The 20,192-nt window shown below is 41.0% G+C and overlaps 1 protein-coding gene across 1 annotated transcript in view; it reads right to left on the reverse strand.

The window, feature by feature from the left end:
- The window catches only part of LAMC1 (laminin subunit gamma 1), a 118,930-nt gene that overhangs the window by 45,967 nt on the left and 52,771 nt on the right, over window positions 1-20,192 (reverse strand). Inside the window, exon 2 of the mRNA XM_024732420.1 lies at window positions 13-317. Coding sequence (XP_024588188.1) covers window positions 13-317 — 305 coding nt within the window. The remainder of the gene's footprint in view (window positions 1-12; window positions 318-20,192) is intronic.

A 20,192-nucleotide genomic window follows, 5' to 3' on the forward strand; every position in this document is an offset into this window, starting at 1 on the left:
CTAGGTGCCTACCTGCAGCACAGGGCTATTGTCAAAGTTGTAGGCACTGGGCCTTCCTTCCAGGGTTGAAAAGGCCACGTTGCCCCCGGTGAGAGGGGAAATGTCACTGAATTCATCTGTGCACAAGGCCTGCTGCTCGTCCCCTCCCGTCCTGATGAAGCCTCGGTTTGCCTTCGAGTAGGTGTTCTCGCAGGAGCCGCTGTAGTACTGGTAAGGGACCCAGGGCCCCTCTTCCCGCGTGCGCTTGTAAATGGCGAAGCTCTCCGGGCGGCTGGTGTGGAACTTGAGGCGCACGTATGTGATGTCAAACGCTTTTCCTGTGGGGCAAACACATCGACGTCCAGAAGTCATACGTACGAAGCAAAGAAACCCCCTCTATTCCCACTTTGCTTTGGAACTTGACAGAGAAAGAGGATACAAACCAACCTATGCACACTACGCTAAGAGGGTTCCAGAGCACAACACACTGGCTGTGTCCAATAGGCTATTCTAAGCCTGGAAACAGTGCGTGTTTTCCCACAGAAATAAGTGATAGCTGCACTCATACGCTGGCTCATAAAAGCCCATTTATGATGTGTGTTGTTAAAATTTTGGTTGCCGTGAAAAATGATAGCATGTATTATGTACTTATATTGTTAAACAAAAATAAAATTGAGTGAAAATGAGCATTTATCCTTAATGCCGGTGCTTCCACAAAAGCTTAATTAAAAGACAGAAAAGAAAATATTTGCTGGCTTTCTAAATGGGTCTTCTGGTCACTTTCAAGATTTTTAAAAATTCGTTCTTCATTAATTTTAATGTTACTTCTTGATGCAGGAAGAGTATCATCAGCACTATTCTACTTACTTACCAGGTTAAGAAAGAGAAATCTGAGAAAGAGTGAAGGACGGGGCTTCCCTGGTGGCGCAGTGGTTGAGAATCCGCCTGCCGATGCAGGGGACACGGGTTCGAGCCCTGGTCTGGGAAGATCCCACATGCCGCAGAGCAACTAGGCCTGTGAGACACAACTACTGAGCCTGCGCATCTGGAGCCTGTGCTCCGCAACAAGAGAGGCCGCGATAGTGAGAGGCCCGCGCACCGCGATGAAGAGGGGCCCCCACTTGCCACAACTAGAGAAGGCTCTCGCACAGAAATGAAGACCCAACACAGCCATAAATAAATAAATAAAATTAAAAAAAAAAGAGTGAAGGACAGTGATTGAGATACGGGGGCAGGGACTACAGCAGGAAAGAAGAAAAAAAATTCCTCTAGTAGCTGACAAAGAGATGACAAAAAAAGAGAAAGAGAGAAGAGAAAGGCGATTTAAAGAAGCTGTGTTCGTTCAAAAGAGAATATATGAGTGCTGCGCAAGAAAGGACAGCAACAGGGAGGAGCGAACGGGCTGTCATCCCTCTGGAAGAAGAGTCCCTGCATCAGGCAGCTCCTTGCAGCAAGCAGAACGCAGCCTGACGGCTGGGACAGCTTGGTTGCCAGCCAGCAGGATTTCAGGTGGGTAAAAAAGAGAATGTGCAGCTGTTTTTAAACACCATTCATTCACAGATTGGTCTTTCTATCTCTGACAATATCTATATTTTGCTGCTTCTATGTTATAATGAAGATCACGGTTTGCCAACAAGTATTTATTGGGCACAAGTACATGCTCAGTCCCATGTTATATACTTTGGGGGACAGGATGCACTAGACATAAGTGGTCCTTGAACTCGAGAAGCTTACAGTCTCTTCTGTCCAAGTGAATCAACTTCACAGGAAGAACCACCCTACAAAGCCCACAGAAGAGGAATTCCTGCACTCTCAGAAGTGTTGAGGAGAGACTTCTGCCATTCTCTCACTTCCTCACACCCACTCATCCCCAGGGGAGAAGAAGTATTGCTCACGTGTGGCCCAGAATCTCCTCAGCTCTCTCCTAGTTGCCACCCGAGTCCCTCTCTCTCCTCTCCCTCACTCCTCAGTGCAAGACAGCACCTCTGACACTGCAGGGGAGGCCTGCTGCTGTCCTGCTACTCGATTCAGGACTAAGTGCACGAGTTCAGGTGGAGTGGGGCAAAAGGCCCATGTAAGCTATATGCCCAGGCTCAGTTCTTCAAGCCAGTTTTACCTGTAATAAAACTGATATGATGAGCCATATCTGACTCCATTTCCCAACTGGTTCAGATCTTAAAAGAGGGGTTTGATTAACTGTCCCCCATATAATGAAACATTCACACGCATAAGATCTTGAACATAAAGATGTATGGTATGATGGAAAAAACACAGGACTGGGCATTATGAGACCTAAGTAGACATCCTGGCTCCTTCAATTACTAGCTGTGTGATTTCTGTTCGGTCATTTCCTCCTCTGTAAAAATGAGGGTGATACAGACATAGAGAACAGACTTGTGGTTGCCAAGGAGGAGGGGTGGGTAGGGGAGGGAAAGATTGGGAGTTTGGGATTAGTAGATGCAAACTATTATATATAGGATGGATAAACAACAAGGTCCTACTGTATATCACAGGGAACTATATTCAGTATCCTGTGATAAACCATAATGGAAAAGAAGATAAAAAACAATATATATGTATAAACTAAATCACTTTGCTGGACAGCAGAAATTAACACAACATTGTAAATCAACTATACTTCAATAAAATTAAAAAAAGAAAATGAGGGTGATAATCCCTGAGCCTCCTACCTCAAAGAGTTGTTGGAAGGTCAAACTAAGATCTTGCATATACCTGATTCATTATAAAAGGCTATACAAATATAAGGCATTATTATAATACGGTACAGAAGAGAATTCGTGAACTAGGATCCTGGAGATGTTCACACACAAGAGCCTGATTGTACAAGGGCCTACCTGGTATAGTTGCCAAAGAATATTTTACAAATCCAGATCTTCTACCTAGGAGGCAGTATAACACTTTGTCTGGACACAGGTCGTGCCAATACAGTTTACAACCTTCTTGTTCAAAGAATGCAAATTTAACCTGTATCTCTTTACTGTGTCAAAAATGTAAAGACGTCATCTTTGAACGAAGGCGAGGTTATAATACAGTATTGATGGCATTCCAGAGACTATCTAAAACATTCTGGAATGGTAAAACAATTTAGTTTCACTCATGAGTATGTGGCTTGGGATGTTCAAAGGCTTACTCACTAATCTGTGGATTACAGATTACCCTTGCTTTTCTATTTTCTCTGTCTACATTTCTGCCATCTCATTGTTCTTTAGCAACCCAACCTACAGGAGAATGGATCAAAGGAGAAGAGGTAAATGGATCAGGGTATCCTGTGTCCCAGACAAACATCTGCACCACAAAGCCACACACTGAAAGAAACAGGCATATGTGGTCACTCAGTGTCGGCACAAACACAGCGATGGGTGGCAGAACGTCAGAAAAGCCACTCCGCTAGCATTAAACTTGGAAGCACCCTAGCTTGCTGCTGCTGGCGCTGCCTCACCATGCCTCATTTTCAGAGCTGCTTTTTTCATTCTAACTTATAGCTACAGTTGAAAGAGGTAGAGGGCTCTGTGGCAATCTGTAAAGGGGGCTCACACATTCCACACAACAAGATGGCCATGTGCGTGACCTTCGACATTGCAGCCAGCCCAGTAGTGGATACAGATCACTGCAATTCCATGTGATGAGTGCTATGACAGGGGAAGGACATGAGGTTTTGGGAGCATGGAGGAAAGTCACCTAACCCACGTCTATAAGAGGTCAAGAAATTTTCTAGAGGAAGTGACATCTAAATCCAAGACCTGAGGAATGCAGAGGAATTAGCTAGGCCAACAGAGATCAGTCATCCAGGCAGATGGAATAGGATGTATGAAAGCCCAGAGAACACAGAGGAGTGGCCACTGGAGGAATCAGAGGTGTGCAGTACATCTAGAATGGGAGAGAGTGGCTGCAGATGAGTCAGCTAGCAAGCACAGCACGCCAGGCCTGAGGCCATGCTAAAGAGCAACTTCAACTTCCTCAGGCTGATGGCAAGCCACTGAAGGATTTACGTCAGGAAATGTATGATCAGGTTTGATTTTTAGAAAGATCATTCTGGCCACTGTGTGGAGATTAGGTTAGAAGGGACAGGACTAAAGGTAGAGAGAATATTTAAGAAGATGTGGCGGTAACCCTAGCCGACAGTGGCTGAACTAAGAATAGGGACAGCTGGAATAGAGAAATGAACGGATTTGGGTGACATGTAGTTAGCAGACTTCAACAGTAATTTGTAACTGATGGAGGAGAGCAGGAATCATTTCTGAAAGCCTTCTTTACTTTTTACCCTATTGACATTCTGTTTCATTGCCAAAGCTTCCTTTATGCATTCCACAAGGTGGAAGGATTGAGAATAACATTCAGTTTTCTAGTTTAAAAACAGCCAAATGGAGAGATGTACCATCCACTGAAATAGAGAACAAAGGAGGTTAAAGCAAAATTGGAGGCAGAAGTGGAGGGCAGGATGGGGAGATGAGTTCTATTTTGGAAACACAAGATTTAAGGTGTCTGTGGTCATCTAGACAAGAAAAAATGTCTAGTAGGGAGCTGGATGTGAATAGTCCGATGGCCCAAGAGAGACATCTAAGTTAGAGATACAGATTTGGGATTCCTTAGCCTGTGGATGGATAATGAAGATGTGGTATCGCTGAGACCAATGAGGTCAGAGTGTTGAGTGAGGAGGGAGCTGACTTTTTAGGCTCCCTCATAAACATTTAAAGCACAGCCATAAGACGCATAAACATTTAAAGCACAGCCAGAAGACGAGGCAACAGAGGAGACTATGAAGACCAGAGGGAGGAGGGCAAGTAAAAGACAACACAGAATGTCACAGAAGCCGAGAGGGCGAAGAAGGAAAGAATCAATGGTGTTTAAATCTGCTAGGCGAATAAAGTAAGATAATGACTAAGAAGCGTCCAATGGCTTCAAGCCACAAAGAGGTCATTGAGGTGCTCAGTGAGAGCAGTCCCACCGGCAGCGATCTTGCTGGGTTGGAACTGAGTATGTATGGTAGATAGGACGTGGGAAGGTAGACACAGTGAGTGTAGCCAACCTGGTATGACATCTGGCTAAAGGGTAGGAGAAAAAGAAGATGACGGTTATTGGAGGGGATACAGGGCCAGGGGAAGATTTTTCCCTTTTTTTGTGAGAGAAGTTACAAGGCTGTATTACATGCTGTTGTGCTCCAGTCAGCAGAAAAAGAAAGAATGACTGTGGAAACAAGGCGGGGAAACAAGAACGTGATTCAGCACTGGTGAAAGGACTGGCTCCATAAAGGAGAAAACCTGCATCCTTGCTTTCTACCTGGGTGCAAATGTAAGTGATTTAGTAGGTTTTAGAGGATGGAAGTTGAAAGAGTTCTAACTGATGACTTTATTTTTTCTGTGCAGTGAAAATCAAGGGTACCTGCTCAGGGGCTGAGGGCAAAGCCAGTGGGGAATATCTGAAGAGAGTGTAGAGGCACGATAGAGACTAGCAGAAAGCTGACTAGAGAGAAAGGCTTGCTGGGCAGAGACAACGCTGCCAGGATGAGGGTACGGACATCTTCGTGGAGGCGTGATTTTCTACAGCAGCACTTAGCACCTCCTGTACAGGGTCAATGGAAGGACAATAAGGTAGCGGGATTGATGTAACTCCAAGGAACTTAGAATCTAACCTGAATAAATAAGGAAGCGAATACAGAAAACAGAGTGGAAGAGTCATGGCTTGAATATCCTGTGTTATCTGAAACTACCTGTAATCACGGATAATCAAGAACTGAAAACTGAAGGAGCTACTTTTTATTCCATTAAGCAACTATAGTCGAGACCTTCCATGTGCTTGTTCACACACTCTCTCTCTCTGAATACACTTCTCTACTCTTTATCTGTCCATCCTACTCATTTCACAGTTGACAGAGTAAGAAGATCTAGTTAAATGGCAAATGAACAGAAAAGAGGACTAGGTCTCCGTTTTTCCAATGATAGCGACGACACTACCTTCATACTGTGGGGGCATGCAAAAGTAGACGAAGGACTTTAAAGGAAAGGAGCCAAGCCAAACAATTAAGAAAACCAGTAAGTACACGTCTGGAAAGTATTCCAGCAACTCTACAGCTAGAACATCTTTCCCCTTCACCTCACGTTCATGCACATGAAGACTAACCATGGGACTTCCCTGGTGGTGCAGTGGTTAAGAATCCACCTGCCAACGCAGGGGACAGGGGTTCGAGCCCTGGTCCAGGAAGATCTCACATGCCGCGGAGCAACTAACCCCGTGCGCCATAATGACTGAACCTGCACTCTAGAGCCTGCGTGCCGCAACTACTGAAGCCCGTGTGCTCTAGGGCCAGCGTGCTGCAACTACTGAAGCCCACACGACTAGAGCCCATGCTCTGCAACAAGAAAAGCCACCACAATGAGAAGCCCGCGCACCGCAAAGAAGAGTAGCCCCTGCTTGCCGCCAACTAGAGAAAGCCCACGCAGCAACGTCGACCCAACACAGCCAAAAATAAATAAATTAAAAAGTAAAAAAAAAACTAACCATGGGTATACACACCCTCAAGAAAATATTTAGCTTCTGAAGGTTCTGCTGCCTCCCCGGCCTCCCCGTGCCACATTCCTTCCATAAACAAAAAGACTCAAGTGCAGATGTTTAGAACGAAGCACACAAAATTAACTAATACTTCCTGCTCTGAATCTTACAGCGAATCTGGCTGAGGGACTAAGAGAAGGGGAGGGGGCCACCTGGACAATGAGAATCCAGCCTTTGTGCACACAGGGCCAAGCCAAGGAATTCTGCTTAAGCCTCCTACGTGGTGAAGTATGTCTAATCTCTCTGAGTAGGGGAGAAACCCTTCCTGTCTTAGAATTGGATTCAAGTACTAACTGCTGGGGAACATAAATGCTTCTCTGTTATGTGCAGCTCAGAAGAATTCCATGAGGATGTTGTGAAACAGCCTCCTTTACAGTGAAGTAATGAGCGACAATGGCCATACAGAATTTCACAAAACTTCCAAACGCCCTTCCATGGCCTGAATTAGAAGAGAACTGGCTCATTCTGAAATATCAAATTAGGAGTCACTGATTCACTATTGTTCTTACGTGCTCACTCCTCAGAATCAGAAAATGACTATTCTCTTTGCAGTCAGACTTGATCTGAGGAATACGAAACTTTAATGAGGCTGTAGCACAGAAAGTCAATTAGAGATGGTAGATGTTTAGGTTACTAAATGGGAGTCTCCAAACAGTTAACACAAACAGTAGTCACAGAAAGCAACTATTTGAAAATGTTTCCAATTTTGTTAGTATAACTGCTGGCTGAAATAGGAGTTCCCAGGACAAACTGTACAGCTGCGTACCAGCTGTTATTGTTCCACCTCAGCAGACAGATTGTACAAATACGGCCTCGCCAATCAAGATGACCCAGGGCCAGCTAATGCTGAATGTGGGATCCTCAAGTGGACACAGATGGGAGATCAGAAAGCGTGGAGAGGAACAGTCAAGCACAGACAGAATGTGTTGGGGTGATCTGGGTACATGGAGTTATTCCAACTGATAGAAGACTCTTTCCTAACTGCCTGTTGAAGGGCTAGTTTTCTATGGCTCAAAACTTACCTTCAAAATAGATTGTTTTTAAAAACGTATTATCCCGTTCCTTTCCCTTAAATTTCGGTGCTCTTTTTTCAAGGCCTCTCTCTTGTCAATCAGCTAAGTGCCAACAGTGTAAGGGGACAATCCCATAGGAACTGCATCTAAATCAGTCAGCACAACTTATGAACGAGGACAACTAACCTTTATAGCTTTCTATGAAACAGTCATTTTTTCATTGAATTTACTGAAACAAATGCAACAGCATTCACAATTTGAGAAAGCATCCCTTTCAAATGAATAAAGAAAATGGTTCAAATTTCCTGAGTACATGCTATAAGCACATCCCATCACACATGAACCCCTGTCATGACAGAAAGACATGCCGACATGAGTGGTGCTAGAATATGGACAGTTTCCATTCCAAGCTGCCACTGGGAAACAAAACAAAGTAAGCAGGTATAACAGACAAAGTGAAGAAAATCATTTTTAGAATTTTTTAAAAAGCTAATAAAATTCTATACCAAAGGCTATGTATAAAAATGATGGTATGGCTGTAACAATAAAGCTAAGGGGAAAACAAAAGTTTTATAATTGACTGGTATGATTTCAGAGAAGATAAACCCATAATCTCTTAGGGAAACTAGATGTGTTCATAAAGTACCAACTTTAAAGTTTAAGCCAAAGAAAACAGTTCTACTCTCTCCCTATCACCTGCCAAACCTCCACTTGGTGCATCTGCTGAATAAGACCATGGCACTAACCTAGTGTAGCAATCTTCAAAACATAAAATCCTTCTGCTTGTGTTGCCCAAATGTAATACCCAGAAACGCTACATACGCTTCAGCAAATTGAAGGGTCAAAACTGATTTGGCTTTATACACTAAATATCGATAAGTATGAGATCATCAGACAGTTGTTATGTGAACACGGAGGATTCTTAACTGAACACTAGAACATCAAACGCTTTTGGAGGGTAATTTCAAATAGGTGCAAATTACTGTTAGAGGTTACAGATGTTTTCCATTATTTTCCATTATCAAAACATAAGACATATATATTCTAATTTGTATATCTTGTCATTTTATTTGAAACTGTCACCAGGAGAGACAAGATTCCCAAGTGAAATTCCAAGACAAGAACTGGGTCTGTGCCTTACTAATCCAAACCTCATGCTTGCAGACTCAATACCAGCCCTAATTCAGGCCAGTAGGTCACAAGCATGCCTGAAATCTTTGAGCCAAGCTGAAGGAATGTAGCCAGCATTTACTCCCACTCACCCAAGCTGAGGCGAAAAAATCCACTCTGCTGAGCGTCAGAGTTCTAACTATGGGGGACTGACTGATGTGTAAGACTTAATGGAGTCACATAAAGAAAGTAGTCAATTATAATACTAAGGAAATAAAATAAAGAAATCAACAGGCAATGAAATGTAAGCTCCATAAGTAAAACCCATACTTGAAAAATGTCGAATTGTTAAGACGTGAAAAGGAAAAAAGACACCATAATTTTACGGGAAGCTGTTTCTTGTTCTGTGACGTCCATACACTATTGAGATTTGACTATTTTTTTGGCTGTCATCCGCAGCAGAAGAGTGAAGAATTGTAAAAGAAGAGAGAGAAAATCTGATTGGAAAAAAACATGAGATTCTAATATATAGTCATAGTAGTACAATCACAGACTAAGATCAATTCTAATAAATCCTCCCCACACACACAAAGTCCCAAGAAGTTAACCAATAGTGCACTTTCATTCATTCAATAGCTATTCGCTAAGTGAATTTAAGTGACAGTCCACCACGACAAGCTACTTAAAATACCCAGTCCTTCATTTTGCTAGAATGCCTTTTACTCTCCAGTTTAAGTCTTAATAAGCTCAGCCCGCTAGTCCCCTAGATCATAAACTATTTGAATCTGTCCTCAACAGAAGAAACAATTACAAACACCATAAAGTATCTTCAATACTCAAACGTCTTTCTCAGTTTTCACAATTGTGTAATTTCTCACCACAGCCACCCATTAGGTCAAGGCTAATAGCCATAACTGGTGTTGATAACTGCAAGTCAAAATGCTTCCACTCGTTCATGAAATATTTACTGAGCACCTATTATGTCTCACTGTCCCAAGCACTATTCTAGACACTAGGGCTACAGAAGAAAAGACAGACAAGGTTCCAACTTCATGGGGCTTACAGTGTGGTAGGGAGTGGGGGGTAGGTAAGGGATAGATAAAAAGCAAAAACAAAAATCTTGTGTGTCAGATGATAGATGACATGGTAAAGAACAAAGCGGGGATAGAAAGCATGGGAATGGAGTGCCACTTAATGTAATACGACAGATGGCCTCACCGATGTGGATAAGGTGACATTCGAGGAAAGCACTGAAGAAGTGAGACAGACATGGTGGGGGGAACATCTGGGGGAAGAGCATTCCAGGAAGGACACATGCAAATACCCTGAGGCAGGTATGCTGGCCAGTTCCAGGGAATGATGAAGAGGCCAGTGTGGCTGAATAAGAGTGAACGAGAAGGAAAGAACAGGGCTTCCCTGGTGGCGCAGAGGTTGAGAGTCCACCTGCCGATGCAGGGGACACGGGTTCGTGCCCCAGTCCGGGAAGATCCCACATGCCGCGGAGCAGCTGGGCCAGTGAGCCATGGCCGCTGAGCCTGTGCGTCCGGAGCCTGTGCTCCGCAACAGAAGAGGTCACAACAGTGAGAGGCCTGCGTACAGGAAGAAAAAAAAAAAAAAAAAAAAAAAGAAGGAAAGAACAGCGGATGAGGTCAGGGAAGCTGAGGGGAGGAGGCAGGGACTGCAGATCATGCCGGCCTTTAGGCCATTGTAAGACTTAGGCTTCTCCTCTGAATGAGATGAAAACCCACTGGAAGATTTTGTACCAGGGAGTAACATGACCTCACTAGTATTTTAAAAGGATAACTCTGGCTGCTTTATTGACAAAAGACTATGGAGGGGAGTACAGAGAGACAAGAAGGCTAGTCAGGGGTTTTTTTTTTTTTTGCAATCTCCCAGGTAGGAGACAATGGTAGCTTGGTCCATGGTTGCGGCAGTGAGCAGTGATCAGATTCTGGCCATATTTTGAGGGTAGACCAGACCAGTTACTGATGGACTGGACATGGTGTGTAAACTGTGGCAACTACAAAGATTGAACTGTCGTTTATAATGAGATAGTGAAGTACATGGTAAGAACGAGTGTGGGGATGGAGATCAAGGAAACTGGGAGTTCGGTTCTGGATATTTTAAGTTTGAGATGCTTATGAAACATCCAAGTGGAGATTTCAAGTCAGCCATTAAGATATACAAGCCTGGATTTCAGGGAGAGGTCCAAGCAGGAGAGAGAAATCTGAAAGTCATGAGCAGACACAGTATTCAAAGTGATGAGATTAGATGAACATACCTAGAGAATGGATTGAGAGGTACAGAACTGGGTCTTGGGACATACCAACTTTTAGAGATGGGGGAGATAGGGAGGATCCAACAAAGGAGACTCAAGAGGGACAGTCACTGAAGCAGAAAGAGAATCAACAGGGCAGAATTCCAGAAGCCAAGTTTTTTTTTGTTTTGTTTGTTTGTTTGTTTGTTTGTTTTTTTATGCAGTATGCGGGCCTCTCACTGTTGTGGCCTCTCCCGTTGCGGAGCTCAGGCTCCGGACGCGCAGGCTCAGCGGCCATGGCTCACGGGCCCAGCCGCTTTGCGGCATGTGGGATCTTCCCAGACCGGGGCATGAACCCGTGTCCCCTGCATCGGCAGGTGGACTCTCAACCACTGCGCCACCAGGGAAGCCCCAGAAGCCAAGTTTTAAAAAAACACTTTTCAAGAAGAAGAGAATGATCAACTGAGTCAAATGCTCCTGAAAAGGTGAGAAAGATGAAAACTGAGTGTTGGCCACTGGATATAACTGATTACTACAACCTTGACAGCAAATGGTTTGGTAGAATGACAGGGATGAAAGCCAGAGAATATTGAGGGGGTGGGGAGGACAGAGACTGGAGACAGCTAATAAAGACATTTTTCCAAGTAATTTTGCTATAAAGAAATGAGGTGGTAGATAGAAGGGAGAAGAAGGGGTTCAAGGAGACATTACTTTCTAAGACTGGAAGACAGCACGTGTTATGTTGATGGGGATGATCCAGTGCAGCTGAATTACACTGAACAATAAGGACCATCTCTGGTGTTGCAGGTGGATTAGAGAGGGTAAAAGAGACCCACTTCGGCACACTGTAAAGTTCTTTGAGCCTTTCCAAACATTTCCCTCAAGGAAGAAGAAATAATGGAATTAACAGGATCACTGTAAGTATCTAGATTAAAGAGAGTTATCTGGTGCAAGCTATCACATATAGCATGGATAAACAACAAGGTCCTACTTTACAGCACAGAGAACTATATTCAATGTCCTCTGATAAACCATAATGGAAAAGGATATGAAAAAGAATGTGTATATATATATATATATATATATAACTGACTCACTCTGCTGTACAGCAGAAATTAACACAAGATTGTAAATCAACTATACTTCAATAAATTAAAAAAATAAAACTTAAAAAAAAGTTATCTGGTACCCAAACAGTTTAAAACCCAAGGAGCTCTGGAAGGCCCTCCCCAGTAGAGCCAGCCCAGATCTAGGCTTTCCTGCTAGAAGTAATCTGGCCCACAATAAGGTACCAGACTAGCTGTTAGAATCAACCAGAGAGCTTCTGAAAAAAAAGCAAATTGTTGAGCCTCCTCCCCAGAAGTTCCATTTTGGTGGGTTTTGGGTGAGTTCCCCAAATCTGTATTTTTAAAGGCACCCTAGGTAATCTTCAGGTACAATTACATTTGAAAAATACTGTCCTACTGTAAACTTCCTTATTCTGGTTCTCATCCTTTAAAGATTTAGGTAGGAAAGGCTCTGCCCTTGGTGCTGCACTGCAGAATGAACTCAGGCACTCATGAGTGGGGACTTCCACTTTCACATCACTTATTTTAAGGTGAAATTTATTGCAAGTGTTAACTGTGCAGGCATGAACAGGGAACCAGAATAACAGTGGTCTATCTTCTTTAAGACACAGACAGATGTTAAACTACACAGGAGTTGTTCACTCCATACGCAAGGAGGCTTGGGATGACTGGACCAGCTGAACCCAAGCTCTGCAACATTTTTCTCCATGCCAATTTCCTCTGTCATTCAATTTGTATTCTCAAGGCCCTATTTCCCAGGCAAGTAGAAATAAACGTTTGATTTTGAGAAAACCCACCTACTGCTGGGGGTTTCACAGTGCTCTTCTTTTCATGCAGATATTGGTCAAGATTCCCTGTAATTCAAATTCCCCACCCCCTCTGGTTTCTATCCTTCCTTCCTCCTCCCAACAATTACTAATAGTTAATAAAATGACAGAACACTACCAACAGTTCTCAATGGCAAGAACAAATCTGGAAGCAAAGAGTTAACATCTGCTTTAGTACACTCAAAAAGATAAGAAAATACTTTTTCTTCTTTGTCTAGAAGCCTAGACTTGTTTAATCCCAGTCTGTGTCGGGTAGTGTTGGCATTTTCAGGGACAGTGTTACGTTCTGTTGGTTAAAGACCAATGTAGAAATATTTACTTTTCAGAGAAGAAATTTCAGGTATTTTTTTTTTAATATATATGCTTAAGAGCAAAGTACCAGACATTCATATCGATATTAAAGAGATGTGGGGTGGGGAGTGGGGCAGGGGGAGACTGAGATTGATTGAAGAATTATAAGAACACTTCAAAAATTCAGACTCGATATTCTGGTTTTTAAATTCTCTCCCAACATTCACATCTGATCTACAGGGCGTGCTTTCTTTTCATTTTGAAAATACTTTGAGGTCACTGATCCCATCTCCGTCCAGAATCAAGCCTTAGGGCACACCTTGAGTAGTTCAGAAATCTAAAGTTGGCAAACTGTAGCCCACAAACGGAGTCTAGCCCATCACCTATTTTTTGTAAATAAAGTTTTAATGGAACAAAACCACGCCCATACATTGCACTTTGTCTATGGCTGCTTTCTGGCTACAAGGGCAGAGTCGAGCAGTTGTGAGAGAGACTGCACGCCTAAAATATTTACTGTGTGGCCCTTTATGGAAAACATCTGCTGATCCTGATCTAAGAAATCAAAGAATATAAAAACAAAAAAATTCTACTGAGACCTTGTCTACCTCTTTTCTGCAGGGCATACTATTTTAAAATTTGGCCCAAGGACATCTGAATTTTTCCTCTATGGTCACATAAAATATGGAAAGAGGAATTCTATTCAGAAATTTTACAAGATTGATAACAATTCAAATCCATTTGATACCTAGATTTACTTATTTTATTACTTCGTAGGAAAATTATTATTTCAAATGAACAAGCAAAAAGATTAGCAGTTGAGAGGAAACGGAGATTTAACTCATTTCAAAAATCAAATCTATAATAATAAGCTTTAGCTCTTTTACACAGCCCACAAACATGAACCAGTCAAGCAGAAAGACAAGGAAAAAACCACTGGAAAAAGTAGCACCATGTTTCCAGTGGTGCCCCCTCTCAGACCCACCCCGAATGGAGACTTTAATAAGCAATAGCAGTGAACGGAGGAAAAGTGATGAATCAACTCCACAGCAACTGCTAGGATGGCAGGAAAAATGATGTTGAAAACTGCAAACAGAGTGGAAAATGCAAGTAGATCCCATTTAGATCTCTGCAAGAACCTCCCTCCCTTGTCCTCTGGGTAGGAATTCAGTCCTTCACACAGGCCTCCTTGTACTTCTGCTCTTCTGAGCGGATGGACAATTTACATCATGAAAATACTCTGCCAGCTGGCACTCTCTCCACAAGCGACTGATTGTGAGCAGATGCCTTCATAAGATAAGGGTAAACGGATACACCCCCTTCTTCATCTTTCATTCATCCCCCCTCTTGGCAGAGGAATGGAAATGCATGCTCTACACACTATCTTTTAGAGACCAAAGTTTGTGCTCTTCACATCCCTTCATCTCTCATGGGCCGTGCTTGGACTTGCCATTGCGTTTCTGATTATATTGTGCCCCCCACCAAATATCTAAGATGTATGCAATCTCCCTAGATTATCTGTAAAAAACCTTGTGCTCCCAGATACAAGCACCTGCTTATTTTTTCTAATAATTTAAACACTGAATACTCTCTAGCATAGCCTCAATTTAGAACATTTGATAATCTACCACAACAAAGAATCAAAACTTCCAGCCAGAAGTGTTACAGATTAGTCATGCTTAAATACACTTTTTCTAGTTAAACCATCTTCCCTTTAATGTACAGTATAATTTCAGAAGCTTCTTTGTTTTAAATTTCTCTCCAATTGGAAAGTAGCAGCAAGTTTTAATGACGCCTTTCAGGGAGGAGAAACGTTTTGTGATCGCTCCCAAAATTGTTTTATAAATTAGGTACATGCCACATTCAGTGAAGGTAAGAGAAGATCATCTGACAAATTATTTACATAACATGCTTCAGGTAGGCCAGTCAGATTCCCTGTACTTCAAAAACATAAGCCTTCCTTATCTGGTTTTCCTTCTACATTGAGAGCAAATATTTAGCAGTGATATCAGAAGAAATGTTCTTCTAACCCATCCTTCACCATATTTCAAACAGACAGTGCTGATTTCTCATCCATGGGAGTATTTCACATGCACCACAATGGGACTTGTTCTACCTTTCTATTTACATTCTGGAGAACAGCCAAAGTCCTTTCTAGCTCTCTTTGATCTGGTGCCAGAGACTTGGTATCTAACACCCACCAGAAGAAATCCCCTCAGGAGCTCCATGACTAAAGAAGAGTCAGGAAGGAGCTGGAAAATATTCTATAAATCCACCCTACATCATATCGCTACCCATTTTATGAATCTGTGCAAGTTATCTAATCCAGTGCAAACTCTTTAGGCATGCTATTGAAAGGCATTCATAAATCTGAACAATTGTGCTTCACTGTATACCCCCAAACTATATCCTAAAACTCTGCAATGTAAGACCCCAGTCTTACCATCTCTTTTATATATATACCATTTCTTACCTCTGAGTCATTCTCTAGCCTTCACTCCTTCCAAACCCTACCTATCTTCCTAGGTTTAGTTCACGTGCCACTGTCTCGACACTTCCAACCTGTGTTATCTTACTTATTGGAACACACAGCTCTTAGTATCCAAACCACATAATTCAGAACTTGAGTATTCACTCCTTTGTATAAGTTTCTTTCCCCTAAAAGAGTTTAACTTTTTTTTTTTAATTATAGTTGATTTCCAAAAATATATTCGTTTCAAAGTATAACTTATTCAAAAGCAAGTAATCTACCTATACTTTTTGGATATCCTCTACAATTGTATTTTTCAAGTTTTTCTGACCATGACGGACAGTAAAAAAGGCACTTTTTACATTGCAACTCTCAACACACACACACACCCACACACACAAACTGAAAATCAAGTTTGATAAAATAATGAAATACCATCTATGCAATCTGATATTCTATTCCATTCTCTATTTCATTTGTTAGAAAAACGCTAGTCACAGCTCACAAAATTCATTTTATGACATTAGGAAGTTGTAACCTAATTTGGAAAACACTATTCTGTAATCCCTTGGGCACTGTCCTTGGCACAAAACAGGTGCTCAATAAATATTTGTTCACTATGGGTTGACTCATCTACTACACACAACAGGTCAGAACTCCACAATAAAATGACATTTTCTAGTTATTGACATAAAATTTAAGAAGATGCCTTTCAAGACCTTCCAATTACTTAAAAAACTGAACGATATTTTTAAAAGCCTTTGTATGTGGCAGCCTTTAACAAGATCAAAACAAAACGAAACAAAAACCTTTTCCTAAAGCGAAAAGGCAAAATCCCATTCATCAACATGGCATCCCTAACAGGACCAGAAACCACCAGCCCCGCCTGAACTAATCCTTCCAAAGAAGTTCTTTTTAGCAGCTCTGGTTCCAGAAGTCCTTCAACCATGAGCCTTCAGGGTAGCAGCAAGGATGTCCTCTCTGTGGGGTAGATGGAGTGATGCCCAGCGCTGGGCGTTAGACTCTACTAAAGAGAAAACATTTTGATATCTATTGGGAAACTCAGTTCTCCATGTCTCATGTTCATGGCACTTTTCTCATTGGGTTATCAGTACTTGGAATTATCTCTTTTATTTTTTGCATGTCTGGTTTATATGTCACCACCCCCCACCCCCATACACACACATGAGAGTAAGCTTTTGAGGACAGGACTTTTGTCTTGTCCCCTGCTATCCCTTTACTTTGAGATATGTTTTTGTTCTTGCCTTTTAAAGAGAGAGAAATATCTGACATAAAATAAGCAGCAAGCTAATAGAAGAAAGTCAGTGACCTAGGTAAGTCTGGTTTGTTGTTTGGTTCATTCGTTCACTGATTCATTCATTTTGCAAAGATATGCTAAAACTTAACTGTGTACCAGGAAGTTGGTTAGGCACTGAAGACACAAGGAGGAAAAAAGACTCAGTCCTTTCCCTAAAGGACTTCCATATGATACACAAGGGAAGACAGAAATAATTAAAATGCAACGTGAGAGAAGTATTATACTAGGGAGTAAGGAGCAACCACATATGTTCTCATCCATAAAATAAAGAGCTTTGACAAGATGAATTTAACATTCAGATCCCAAAAGCTTGATTTTACAATCTATATGTCAGCAACATTTCTAAGGATCCTTCCCTCACCAGATCAATGCTTTCTTTTCTTACAGTAACATTCTAGAGAAATGTTAAAATGCCACAGGAACTGATTTTGCAAAGACAAATGACAAAAGCAGCTGGTTTCCAATTAACCTCAGTTCTTTAAAGACTTAAATAATTTTCTGAACCTATACAATGCTTTTGCCAATACTGTATCTGTCAAGTCCTATAATCCCAGGTGAGCTTATACTGAATAATCTGCAAAGGATAACAGAAATTCAGGTTCTACTTTTAAGGTTAAAACTTTTCTAATGACTGAACAAAGGGTTCTCAAATAGTTGCTTCCATCTTTGGATGAGAAAAAAATAACTCTTGGTGTCTAGGTCCATAAAATATGAAGCAGTTCAATCTCCAGGCTATAAGCAAATAATTAAACATCTCTGTCCACATCTAGTCATGAGGGACAAATGACACAGTGTTCTAGAAAAATTTCTTCAGTACCAAGAAAGAATGGATTTTCTGCTCTTGCTTCTCTCACTTGAAAAAGTAAATGTCTGCATCCCTTTGAAAATTAGCCCAATCTACAAAACAGTGGAACTAAACTGAACTCCCACCAAGACTTGGCTCATGCATTCTTCCGCAAGTTTGGAACAAAGACCCCATTGACTTACGCATGTAGGCGGATTAGAATTGCAATGCAGCCATGTAGCACATTACTGCTCAGTAATTCAACTGTGATAAGTCAAGGGACACTTCTCTAGATATTTCTCCCTGTTTTCCTTCTTTCCACAGCAATATAATTTCAAGTATACCCTGTAACACAGATGTGCGATTTAGCATAAAGCTGGCCTGTCTGCACATTTTTAAATAGAAAACAGGCATTACATTTTTTAATTTGCCTGCTCATATTCAGTGCTATTTCCAACCCTTTTAGAGCTCTCCTTCTTAAAAGGCCAGATAAGTGGACACATGCTAAGGGTCAAACACTCCAAGTTCTTAAATATCCAGTGAGAACCTAAAAAGAAAAATATTATTATGAAAAATGAAAGGAATATGAGAATGGGAAACGGGCTACTGGTAGAAAACAAGAGCAAAAGGATAGCATGAGCAGAAACCAATTTTCACCAGTTTGCTATATCTTTAGAATTGATAAAGCAAGTTTATAAACTTCTTTTAGTGGTCCCCACTTTCTAATTTAATTGCCAAGCACATACTGACTGCCTAAAGTAACAGATTATATAAGGATGGATATGCTCTCTGCCCTCAAAGAGTTTACGACCTAGTAGAACCACAAATCCAAGTGCAACCCAGAGAAGAATGTGCTAAGTTTTAGCAAAAGCATAAACAGGGCAGACTGATGCCAAATGGATGATTTCATAAACTTTTATAAAGCAGTTATAGACAAATTTAGATTTCTTCTTCTGAATAACCGATAAAATACAAGTGGGTGGTTTTGACACAACAGACCAACATAATATATACTCTCAACAGCGTTTTCTTTCAGCGCTTCTCCTGATGTTTTAGTATATGAGTTTTAAGAATACTCACTTGAATAGAATGCCTGGCATTGTCACCCTTACTGTCAGAATAAAAAAGGAAGCATTGTAAGGAACCCACAGAGAATTTATATGAATACATGTACAGATAAGGACAGAGACTGATTTTAAATACCACATTTGCCTGAATATAGTAAAAGAATTTCCCCCTAAATTATCCTTTCAGAAAAGGGAGAACTGCTCTGTATTTCAGTTCTTACAATCCCTCCCAATTATTTCATTTTAGACCACAAATTACTGTGAGGAAATCAAATTAGCTTGAAATGACCTCATATAATACAAGTTTTGGACACTTACATAAGACACATAATAGAAGCGTTTTTAGTTCTGTTTTGTTTTACAAGAGGCAAGAAATTAACTCAGATTTATGTAATTTCCCCTGAGAGGTATGGCTTTAAAAATTAAAAGTGCTGAATATTGTAAATAATAAAACTTTTAAAGAATACTTTATTAGGCAGGAGGGTAAATGGTTATACTACAAGGACTGCAAATACAAACCAAAATAAGTGGAAAAATACATATGCTAGTATTATATTAATATAATCAGTATGTATGGCTTAAGATAAAATTCCCAGTGATAACCTTATACAAGTGTAAAAGCACTGTGTCATAAACAATCTATTCATGGAAATGAATATAATATGATCTGTAAAAATCTGTGCTGATGGCTAAAAAGTGACTAACAATCACTGATGTCAAAGATGTATGTAAAGAACTGGAATAAAACGGTTCCGTAAGATGTGAAAATGGGGAAAACAACGCTAATTTATAAATATATTATTTAAAATATGTAAATTAATAAACATTTTAAATAGACAGCTGATTATTTCACCTATATCCTTTAAATTTTTAATATATTCACATTGGCAAATCCCTGTTTTTAAAATCTTCTAAAAGGGAAAATGAGAAACAGCTTAATATTTGAGGTTGTCTTTTATACATATCCATATGGTAAATTTCGTGTTGTGACTCAAAAGGGACAAGACAGTAGCTCAAAGGGGATTCTGTATGAGAATTGTCCAATATTTAACAGAGCAGTACCCATACCAAAGCTTCAGTCCCAGAAGAAACCAGCACAAGTCAGGAAGTGTGTGGGTTGGCAGGCACATTACCAATCATCCTGGTATGATTCTTATTGTTTCCATATAACAGATACAAGGTATCCAGGTGGATGCCCTGCTTGAGACTCTTCCATCCCTTCCCATTTTATTCTTACTTTAAAAAGGAAAATCAACTTTAAGGGCAGATCAATCACCATCAACACTAATACATGAAAGAGCATAAGTATAGGTATGATATACCCTTGATGGTAACAGAATAGCATGAGGAAAAAAAAAATCTTTTTTTCTCTTATTTGCCTTCCACTAATTCAAAAAAGTATCACCTTTCTTTCCTTCCTCCGAAGTCCTCCCACCTGCACAAGT

Source organism: Neophocaena asiaeorientalis, unplaced genomic scaffold, assembly GCF_003031525.2.
Source record: "Neophocaena asiaeorientalis asiaeorientalis breed wild unplaced genomic scaffold, Neophocaena_asiaeorientalis_V1.1 scaffold119, whole genome shotgun sequence".
Lineage (NCBI taxonomy): Eukaryota > Metazoa > Chordata > Mammalia > Artiodactyla > Phocoenidae > Neophocaena > Neophocaena asiaeorientalis.